The sequence below is a fragment of the Pinus tabuliformis genome, chromosome 1_1 (assembly GCF_031772625.1).
Source record: "Pinus tabuliformis cultivar Carrire ecotype Pingquan chromosome 1_1, CPIR1, whole genome shotgun sequence".
Taxonomy (NCBI): domain Eukaryota; kingdom Viridiplantae; phylum Streptophyta; class Pinopsida; order Pinales; family Pinaceae; genus Pinus; species Pinus tabuliformis.
This window is the reverse complement of record NC_142297.1, coordinates 762,134,836-762,146,812: the sequence shown is the minus strand read 5'-3', so window position 1 is coordinate 762,146,812 and position 11,977 is coordinate 762,134,836. Positions and strand designations below refer to the sequence as shown.

General features: G+C 39.7%; 1 protein-coding gene across 1 annotated transcript; it reads left to right on the top strand.

The window, feature by feature from the left end:
• The first annotated feature begins 2,436 nt into the window (after positions 1-2,436).
• Positions 2,437-7,720, top strand: LOC149216255 (WAT1-related protein At5g07050-like). Its single transcript, XM_089389882.1, has 5 exons — positions 2,437-2,488; positions 3,072-3,505; positions 3,607-3,765; positions 3,881-4,065; positions 7,573-7,720. The coding sequence occupies exons 1-5, from the start codon at positions 2,437-2,439 to the stop codon at positions 7,718-7,720; spliced, it is 978 nt and encodes a 325-aa protein (XP_089246008.1).
• The last annotated feature ends 4,257 nt before the right edge of the window (positions 7,721-11,977 follow it).

Below are 11,977 nucleotides of genomic sequence, written 5' to 3'. Positions count from 1 at the left end.
TTCAAGAGTGATATGAGGCAGTTTCTTGCCATGCAATTGGATACCCTGTGGATCCAAAAGAAGCAAGAGGAAGCCAAGAGGGCTTTGGTCATATTTTGTCCCAGGTGCACTAGAAAGCATCCTGGGAATGAATGTCCAATGCACTCCCTAGAAGTGTGTTTCATCTGTGAAGAATACCATCCTATAGATCAGTGCCCTTCCTTACCCAGAATCAAAGCTACATATCAGAGAGCCAAAGAAGCCACTGAACCACTCTATCATATGAACCAAAGGAGGCCGCCTGGACCTAAATCTTACCAGCAGGAACTGCAAGGGACACCTGAGACCTATTATGACCCCTACCAAGCCACTTTCATGCCTTCTTGGGGTCCCCCTGCTCATCCTTCCTGGTTCACACCTCCTCCTTGTTCCTTCACAGATCCATATTATGCCCAATCAGTTGCTCATTCATTTCACTCTTATGCTCAGCCACAACCTCAATGGAATACATCTCATCAGGGGTGGAGGCCCCAGTACAACTCTCATCCCGCTCATTTTCCTCCACCACCTGCTCATCCACAACCATCGCCTCCTCCTCCACCTAGGCAACCCAAAATGCCTACCCAACCACAATGCCATCCATCTCCATCTCAATTTCACACCTCCGCTCAACTACCCGTACCATTTCCAAAGCCATACAATGGAGTAGCTCAACCCAATTGCAAAGCTGAGGCACAACATGTGAAAATGACTCCTTTTGAGCTCAATGATGTTCACCAAAGCTCAGGAAGAGTGTTGAAAAACAGAGATTATATTGACAACATTGAAGGACCAAAGGAAAAAGAAGATTCAAAAGAAAAGATTAGAGAACCATGGGCTGCACTTGACGAAGAGAAGGCATCAAAATCAGAGATCGAGAGAGTTCCCTCATGGTTATCATCAAATCCTCCATTTACTCAAGAGAAAGATCAACAAAAAGAGGAAGATCAGAAGGTCATGATAGAAGGTGACATGAAGAATGATCCAAATCAGCAAGACGACCATGAATATCAAAGCTATATTGAGATATGGTTTCAGACGGTCACTAAGTTGTAGCGGTACTCTCTTCCTCAGCTATGTTTGATCCCTTCAAAGTCAGATCATTTGGTCTCTAAAGTCCGGATAGTTGTCCAAGCATGCATTTCGAGCCTTCACATAATTTTTTCTCTAATCTCGATGTGCACATGGCTCCATTGGAAGTATTCTTATACTTGAGAACGATTTTGTTTTTCAAGTGGAGTAGGGTAGAGAAAAAAAGAAAAAAAAGAAAAAAAATGAAAATAAGAGAAAAATAAAGATCTAAGGTGAAAACCTTCTCGGAGGCGCCTTAGATTGGCTCATTGATTGAAAACCTCCATGGGACGGTCAATAGGTTGGAAAAAAGAGAAAAGAGAATAAGATCTCTGGGTGAAAACCTCCCTTGGAGGTGCCCAAGGTAGGCAATTAGGGTGAAAACCTCCATGAGGCGCCCTAGTTGTTTTCAAAAAAAAAAAGAGAAAAAGAAAAGAAAAAATAAAACTAATTTCCATTGGCTAATTGCAAGTTGCAAGGACATTTCAGGTCAGGAGGATCACTCAAAACAAGGTCAAAGGAATTTTTGTGTCTTCTACAGGAAGTTCTGTATTTCTACAGGAAACATCCTGTAGAACCTTTGGACGAACCAAATTCAATTCTAAAATGGAATCTGATGGTGGGAATCTGTTGGTTAGGCCTGCAAGCACCTCTGTGTCCATCCCTTGCCTTTCTCCATCATTTTTCCACCTCATTGTGCTTCTACATTGTGCTTCTACAGGAAGTTCCTGTAGAAATTGTAGGAAGCTAGAAATGGATTTCAAAGAGGCGGTTTGGTTAACATGGTAGCTTCCTCAAGGGTTCAGAAGTCCTCCTGCAATCTTCAAACTCCTCCTCCATCATCTCCATACCTGCATCACAGCCCAAGCTCAGTTTTTCTTTCCATGCAAAAACTTGCAAAATGCTTTGAAGAGAAAATACATAGAACAAAATTTGTTTTTGCTCTAACTTGAAAACCATGCATCCATTTGAAAAACTGTTTCACAGGGAATTGTATAGGGATGATGGCAACATGCTCGAGCAGTTTCAGCCAATTCTGGTGCACGGTTTCCAAGAAATTAGCCTCCATCACCATCAGCCATTTTTGCATTTTCTCCATATCCGTGCGTCCGTTTCAAAACCTGTTTCATGGGGAGATGCACAAGGTTGATAGTGGCGTACCAAAGCAGTTTCAGCCAATTCTGATGCACGGTTTCTGAGAAATTGATCTATGAAATCTTCAGCCATTTTCCATTTTTCTTGAAATCTGTGCATCCATTGATCATGATTTTGCTATGGGAGGTGCATCATGATGATAGGAACATGCTCAAAAATTTTCAGATCGATCTGGTTTACCGTTTGGGAGCAATGGCGAAAACAAGTTCTGGCCCGGTGAAAATTCAACAGCAGCAGCTTGAACGTGCAGATTTGAACGTGGAAACAAATGCCTGGAGCTTAGATCTGGCCAGAGGACACCTGCACAAGAAAAAACAACCAAAAAATCAGCAGCCAAGCCACATGCAATCACAAAAACAAATGCATGCAGCAAATGAAGGATCTCAGCACTTCACAGCAACCACACACGACTTGCAGGTACGTGACTAAACTCGTTCCTCTATTTGCATGAATGTAATTCGTAAACAGCATGAGCAATGAGATGGTTGGGATTAAAAAAATCGGTGGCCAGCTAACTGGCCACCCTCGTCTAGTTCGAACAACGCTTGGTGGGGGAAATCAACACGTGTGCTCAGCCATCTCAAGAAGAAAGTTGAAAACAGGTAGTGGTGGTTGTTTAAAATCCAACGTAATTGATGGAAGTGAATACAGGCAGAGAACTACAGTTCATAATTACACTACAGTGGGGACCAATGGTTTGCATGGGGCCAACGTGCACTTAGCCAGCTCACCCTCCATCAGTGGAAGCCTCCATAAACAGCCAATCGAACTCATCCTTGAAATGCTCTCACCATTCGCTGATTAATTTGCATTTGCAACATTCTTAGCTGAGATTGCAGTTCAAGTCTGCCTGGCCGGCATGAATATCATTACCAGAGTTGCTCTGGACGAAGGAATGAGTCATTTTGTTTTCGTAGCTTACACCCTGGCTGTTGCTACAGTAGTTATTTCTCCTTTTGTTTTTTTCTTGAAAGAAACCAACGCCCTGCAAAGACCTGTGCCATCTTCTGGCAGATCTTTGTGCTTGCACTGGCTGGGTAAGACCACTCTATTTCAGAATTTCTACTTTGCTGGCCTAGATTACACCTCCGCTACATTTGCTTCTGCAATGTCAAACCTGGTTCCTGTTGTCACATTTGGGATGGCCACAGCTTTTAGACTGGAGAAAGTTGATATCAGGAGTAAATATGGCCAAGCCAAAGTTGTAGGAACCATTATATGTGTGGGTGGTGCAATGATTATGACCTTCTACAAGGGCCCTGTTCTCATTAGGCTCAATAGGGTTCTTCATAACACATGGCTACTTGGAGCACTGATGCTGTTTGCCAGCTGTTTATTTTGGTCTGGATGCTTACCTTTCAGGCTCCAGTTGTTAAGAAATATCCAGCAGAAATTTCATTAACAGCTCTCACGGTGCTGCAAGGAACTCTACAGTGCACTGTGGTGGCTTTAATTTTTGAGCCAAAGGCCTCTGCTTGGAGGCTAAAGTGGGACATTCAGCTTCTTAGCATCACATACTCTGTGAGCACCACATCTTCATTTTAATAATGTGCAGAAATTCTTAACATCGTCATTGATCATATTGGCCCATAATATGCAGGGAGTATTATGCTTTGCATTTGCCTTCTTTGTATAGACTTACTGTATCCGTCTGAAGGGACATGTCTTTGCTGCAATGTTCAATCCAACTTCAACCATAATTGTTGCAGTGTTGGATCAGCTAATCCTTCATGTGAAATATTATCTGGGAAGTCTGCTGAGAGCAATTCTAGTAATAGCAGGACTGTATATTGTACTATGGGGCAAGGTAAATGATGACAAGTTAGTGACAAGCCCAGAAAAGCACAACCCTGCAGATGTATCCAACAACATCAGTGATTGGAACATTGGCATTAAACCAAGCTGCCAAAACAGAGGGGGACAAAACCACACTAACACCCAGGGAGAAAAGACTGCAGAGTAGAATGGAAAGGACTGAAAAAGTCCACGTCAGTGAGGGCACCTCTAAGGTAGCCAAAGCCAAGCTGAAAGGAAAATCACCCACAGCCAAGCAGGATACAGTGGTGCTGTCTGTTTCTACAGGAAGCCAGAACTCAGCTACAGGACTTTCTACAAGAAGTTCTGTATTTTTACCAGAAACATCCTATAGAAGCCTTTGGGTAGGCTAGAATCAATTATGGAGAGGGATTTGAAGCTTGAAGACTGTTGAGGATACATGCAACCACTCTTTTCTTCCATCCTCCACTGGTTTCATCTCCTTTCGCCACCATTGCTGCTATCAGATTGAATATACTTGCACAATCATACCAAAGCTGAGAATTCTTTAGGAAAAGGAGCAAGTAGTGGGAAAAAGAGAAAAGCATGGTTTCATGACAGAGAAGAAGACATAACTTCAGAATCTTGGCATGACAAGGAGGCCACCACGGCCATCAAAGATGAGGAGAGAGATTGGTTGCTCAGAGGATGAGCAACACTTTCAGTAGGGGGGTGATGATGAGCCCCAAAAATGGATAATTATTTGGGCTCATTCAACCTCCTAATTTGACTTAATCCACCATTCTCATTAGTTTATTGCATGTTTTTTATTATATTTATGCTAATAGATTGAATTTGGTTAGTCATTATGCCAACAAGTCTAATGGGTGCTTTGTGTAGCCTTTTTGGTCAACTTGGAGACAAAATTGAAGGTCTTAATGAGCACTTGGCAGCCAAATTCGTGGGAGAACAAGGGAGAGGATTTGTAGGAAGGTGTCCCCTTCATTTATGGGCCCTTACCTCAAATTATCCACCATTAGCTCGGAGTTCAAAGGCCACCAAATCAATGAGCACAAGGGCAGCCAAGTAAGTCAAGTAGGATTGCTGTTAACTACAAGTTTTGGGCAGCCGAGTCCCTAAATTTTAGGAGGACTGTTGGGGTCCTCAATTTGTATAAATAAGAAGGCTTAGGGCCTCATTTGGGTTAGCTAGTGGTTAGTCATTTTTGTAGCTGGTAGTTAGTCATTTCATAGCCTTGTTGTAGTCATTTTGTAGTTCGATTTTTAGGCAATAGATTAGTTTTGCTGTCAGCTCATTTTCGAGTTCTCCTTGTGGACAGTTTTGATATAACTCTTCTTTTCTTGCTCAATAAAGATGAATCCAGCTTTTCACCAGCTCTAAATGTCTCTTAGGAGGCTATAGCTCTTGGGGTTGGGCCCATCTCAAGCGCCCAATACCTCCTTTGATTATCTTTATGTGTTTTCGCTGCATTCTTAAGAGTAAAATATGTTATTTAGATCTAAATCTTGGTTTGTTATTTAGTTTGTTTTTTGATGAGTAAAATAGCTTTTCATGCTCAGATTTAGTTGATAGGTCGTTAACATAAAAAGCTTCAAGAAAAGGGCCAACAAACATCTGTGGTTTCACCTCTCCCTCAGTGGGATCAGGAGCTATGACTAGGATGACTTTGCTGCGCACAAAAACACTGACTTTGCTTTGCCATGCAATCATTAGTGTTTGGTTTTCATTTGCAGAAGTTGGTAACATGTTCAGATCTTTGAATGCTTCATTTCATAATTAATATACATGGTTTCCTTGCAAATAAAACTGTTGTCCATTCTCGTTACTGTTAGCCATATCATATTAGGGTAGCATAGCTAGATCTTTGTTTTCTTGCATTTCTTTGTTGGTTCAGTTGGAAACACAAATTGCAGAGCACCTATACCACTTCCCTATCTACCCAGACTCCCTCAAACCCAGTTTCTCCATCTCCTAACTTGGTTTCTTGCCTCACGTTTCCATACTGCCCTCATAACCCTATCTTGTGTGCAACATTACTTCAATCTTCTTGGAACAAGTCCAGCCATCTACACCTTCTCCTCAACTCCATCCTCCAAGTCTTGAACTCCCCTATACCCCTATTTCACCTCCATACTCATTCCTCCACCTTTTTCCCTCCATCCATGCTCCAAAATTCCATTACTAAACATCCTGTAGAAGAATTACAGAACATCCTGTAGAAATCCTGAACATCCTGTAGAACCCCTGCAGACTTCCTGTAGAAGCTCATAAACATGGTTTCTTGGTAGCCAAACTTTGTGAGACTCTATGGAAGGGTGTTAGGGACCCCTTAGACCCTCTCTGAACCTTCCCAACCTTTCCCAAGCATTTCTCCTCCTTGATCCACCTCTGCACAGTCAAAAATAGTTAGAAGCACATGCATGATAATTCCAACAACTTAATCAAAAATACAAAAAGATGTTTTCTTCAGATAGCGATAACTTAGACACATGCATTTTACCTTCATAGAAGTAATGGCATCTCTTTCAATAGTTTGCATGCTCTCCTTTGCGTCAGTAGGACTAGCTGGTAGAATTAGGGTTTGCTAGGGTTTGCGTTTCTTTTTGGCTTTCAGTTTCTTTTTGCAATTAGATTAGCTTCCTTCGAGTTAGCTTTCATCCATCAATTAAAAAGCTTCTTCTAAGAGCTCATAGAAGTTGGCTTAAGCTCCTAGTGGACTTGTGCCAGCTGACCAAGTGACAGCTGCGGCAAGAGCTAGTACTTGTGCATACAACACCGTCGCTTCCAAGTTTGTTACGAACTATCGGGTTGATAAAATTAAAGAAGGGAGTTCCAGGAGTTATAGCATTATTGCTACAATACTGGAGCTCACCACTTTATAGGTCACATGTCTAGAGGGTTACATCTGGAAAAGGTATTCATTGCATTGATCTAACGCTAGATGGATTTTGTGTTGAAAGTCTTTGTTTTTGTGCTGATAGTCTTTCCTTTGTTTTTGTGTTGACACAATGACACCATTTCCTTTGTATTTGGTAAGTCTTTGGATCTCTTGATACCTTAAAGCGTACCAAGAGTAAATATGTGGATGGCGCGTTAAACATTTATTTCAAGTAGATTCATTAAGCATATTACCACTTTATGTATGAGCACATGGGTATTATCTGCGGTATAAGAATAATTTCTTACATCTAAAATATTATAAATAAAGAAGACACTGTAAGCCTCTCTTCTTTAACATAACTATTTTTCCTTCTTTATACCATTTCTCTAACCATTCATGAATTCATTTTTAGTGTATCAAGAGGTTTTTGATTTGCACATGGAGATGCCATTCTAGATATGTACAACTCTGACATGGAAAGGGTAATCTTCTCACATAAGAGTAGCAAATATACTTTGTACCATAATTATTTTGTTGTAGGAATAAATTGTTACATTCCCTGCAATTCAAATAGGCATAGGTATTCATTCTATTGATCTATCACTAAATGGGTTTGTACTAATAGTCTTAGCAGTTTTGCTAACAATCTTTCTTTTGTTTTGTATTTTTAGAGTGCAGATGGGGTACACTGTTGCATTGGCTGTAGGAGATGAGACTCTTAGGTTTTGGAAATTCTTTGGAGCTCCTGATACCTTAAAGAGGACAAAGTATAAATATGTGGTTGGTGCTTTTAACATCTATCTCACGCATATCCGTTAAGCAGATTGTCCTTCTTTAGGTATGAGCACAGGGGTATTATCTAATCACATTGATTTAGCCAGAACCAATTGACCATATGGAAATATCCATATATGGTTAAGATAAGATAGCTTGACAGGCCACACATCTAGAGTGTTGCATCTGGCAGAGGTATTCATTGTATTGATCTAATGCTAAATGGATTTTATGTTGAAAGTGTTTGTTTTTGATTTGATAGTCTTTCCTTTGATTTTGTGTTGACACAATGACAACCTTTCCGTTGTATTTGGAAATTATTTGGAGCTCTTGATACCTTAAACATTACCAAGAGTAAAGATGCAGATGGTGCTATAAACATGTATTTCAAGCAGATCCGTCAAGAAGATTATCTACTTCAGGTATGAGCATGTGGGTATTATCTGCGCTATAAGGATAATTTCTTGCATTCAAAATATTATAAATAAAGAAGACACCGTAATCCTCTCTTGTTTAACATAATTGTTTTAACTTCTTTATGCCATTTCTCTAACCATTCATGAATTCATTTTTAGTGTATCAATAGGTTTGTGATTTGCACATGGAGATGCCATTATGGACATGTACAACTCTCACATGGAAAGGGTAATCTTCTCAGGTGAGAGTAGTGAATATACTCTGTACCATAAAGATTTTGTTGTAGGAATAAATTGTTACATTCCTTGCAATTCAAATAGGGATAGGTATTCATTCTATTGATCTATCACTAAATGGGTTTACGTTGACATTCTTAGCCTTTTTGTTGATAGTCTTTCTTTTGTTTTGTATTTTCAGAGTCAAGATAGATACATTGCTACATTGGTTGTAGGAGATGAGACTCTTAGGTTTGGCAAGTCTTTGGAGCTCTTGATACCTTAAAGAGGACAAAGCATAAAGATGTGGTTGGTGCTTTTAACATGTATCTCACGCATATCTGTTAAGAAGATTGTCCTTCTTCATAAATGAGCACAGGGGTATCATCTACTCACATTGATTTAGCCAGAACCAGCTGACCTTATGGAAATATCCATATATGGTTAAGATAAGGGAGATTTATAGGTCACACATCTAGAGTGCTGCATCTGGGAGAGGTATTCATTGTATTGATTTTTGGATGGTTAAATCTTTACTATTTGCTTGATTCTTTTTAGAGTATTTTTGCTGCAAAATTATTGAGTTAAAAGTACCAGGATATTTTTGTTTTGTATTTTTCAGAATTTATTTACAACAGAAGGAGGACATTTATGTTTTATAATTATATATTATGGAGCAATGGAACACATAAAATATTGCAGAAATATAAACACATAAGACACATAAAACAAGAGAGACACAGATATACGTGGTTCACCTAGCTTGGGCTACGTCCACCCCGAACAGCCAGTCCTTCCTTTCTATTATCTAGCAAAATGAAGAGACACAACCTACAGCAGATCTATTGTAATATCCTTTATTTTTTCTCATAGTGTCACCTCTCTGCTTCTCACTCGGAGAATACACATACATTACATAGACTCAATATAATGCCCTCATACAAAGAGAGGGGTTTCCTTCTAGGGAAATAAACCCTAAACTAGACATAAGTTCTACCATCAGGTCATCTTCCTAATGAGCAACCCAAATTGACTAGAAACTACTATTATTTTACAAGGAAATTTTACATATGTTTCTAACTACGAGATCGTTGCCCTCGAGCCCCCGCCGGGGGACCGCTAGCCCCCGGAGCCCCCAGTCGAGGGGGATCGGCCCCCCTGGACTCCCGTGGGGAGGAAATGTCCCCCCCCCTGCACCCCCCCACGTGGAGGGGTGTACAAACTTCCTGGGGTATACATGTGGCTGAAACAAAGAGCTCCAAACAATCATGTTCCACACACAACAATCTCCCACTTGGAGAATGATTGTAGCAACTCCACCACTGCTTCATTTGTTGGACAATGACTCCTCTTTGGACCTGGTTGTTTCTCATCTTCATCGTCATCCTTGAAGACCAATTGAAACTGAGCATATTCTTAGTTTCTCCCTAGTTACAAATTTTGTTACCATATCTGTAGGATTCTGGATGGTGTATATTTTCAACTCTCCATCTTCCAACACTGCTTGTATGAAATGGTACTTGAGCTGTATGTGTTTAGTCTGGGAATGAAATGCTGAGTTCTTTGCAAGATGAATGGCACTTTGGCTATCATAATATAATGTTCCCATATCATGCTCCTTACCCAATTCACCCAAAAACCTTTGTAACCAAATCATTTCTTTACTAGCCTCTGTAGCAACAACATACTCTGCTTATATTGTTGAAAGTGCAACAACACTTTGGATTTTTGAAACTCAACTGAAAGCTGTTCCACCAGTAGTAAATACATATCCTGTAGTGCTCCTCCTGTTATCTCTGTCACCTGCCATATCTGCATCAACATATCCCTATAAAGAAATGTTTGAACCACCAAAGCATAATGCTTGATTTGTGGTACCTTTCAAATATCTAAGAATCCATTTTACTACCATCCAATGTTCCTTTCCTGGATGGATGTACCTGCTTACAACACCCACTGCATGTGAAATATCAGGCCTTGTTCAAACCATTGGATACATTAAGATTGAAACTGCTGATGCATATGGAACTTTAGAAATATAATCCATGTCTTCTTGGGTCTTTGGGCACATTTCCTTACTAATTTTGAAATGGCAAGAAAAAGGTGTACTAACTGGTTTTGCATTGTGCATATTAAATCTTTTCAACACCTTTTGTATGTACTCATTCTGAGACAATGTTAATCTGCGATCTTTCCTGTCTTTAGTGATTCTCATACCAAGGATTTGTTTTGCAGCTCCCAAATCCTTCATTGCAAATGAATTTTCCAATTTTCTTTTGAGCACATTTATTTCCTGTATGTTAGACCCTGCAACAAGCATGTCATCTACATACAATAACAATATAATATAGCTACCGTCATTTTGCTTTTTCAGATAAACACAATGATCAGAGTGACATCTAGTATAACCTTGTTCAGACATAAACTTGTCAAATTTTAGATACCATTGCCTTGGAGCCAAGTTTAAGCCATACAAGCTCTTCTTCAACATGAACACTAGTTTCTCCTTCCCTTTGACTTCATATCCTTGTGGCTACTACATATATATCTCTTCCCCCAAATCCCCATGGAGAAAGGTTGTCCTTACGTCTAACTGCTCAAGATGCAAATCTTCAACTACTACTAGACTTAAAATAGTTATGATTGAAGTCATTTTAACATCAAGAGAAAATATTTCATCAAAATCAATACCTTTCTTCTGTGCAAACCCCTTCACCACAAGTCAAGCCTTGTACCTCTGTTTTCCTCCATCTTCTTCCTTCAGCCTGTAAACCCATTTATTCTTCAATGTAGTTTTTCTTGCAGGCAATCTGACTAAGTCCCAAGTTTGGTTATGCATTAAGGAGTCCATCTCTTCTTCCATGGATACCTCCCACTTCTTCCTGCTTTCAACCTGCATTTCTTCTTCATAACGTTCGGGTTCACGATAATTAGTCAACAATAAATAATATAATGAAGGAGAGTATCGTTCAGTGGGTCTACTTATCCTGGTAGATCTTATAACACCACTTTTAGGTGTTTGGGGTGCCTACTACTGTTGTGGTGGTTGCTTTTATTGTGGTTGTTGATTATTATTATTTTCAGGCACATTTAATTTTTCAGTGATTTCATCAAGGACTACGTATTCCTTGTTTTATTTTTCTTATTTCTTTTCCTCCAACTAATTCTTATACAAGACCTTTTTATTGAATATTACATCTCTGCTCCTAATGATTTTGTGATTTTTGTAATCATATAAGCGATAACCAAAATCATTGACACCATATCCAATAAAGGTACATTTCTTTTGAATTTTCCTCAAGCTTTGTTCTATTTTCTTTATCAATATGGACAAAGGCCTCACAACCAAAGGGCTTTAAAAAGGAGTAATTTACCTTTTTACCTATCCATGCTTCCTCTGGAACCCCACCATCCAAGGAACTTGAATGTCCTCTGTTTATTAGATAAACAACAGTATCTACAACATCTCCCCAAAACTGTAAAGGAAATCCTACATGCAATCTCATGCACCTTCCACGCTCCATGATTATTCTGTTCATCCTTTCTAACACCATTTTCTTGTGGTGTTCTTGGAGCTGTCTTCTCTCTGCTAATTCCATGTACTGAATAGTACCTATCAAACTCTTTGCTGCAATATCCACCTCCATTGTCTGATATAAGACAGTTCAAT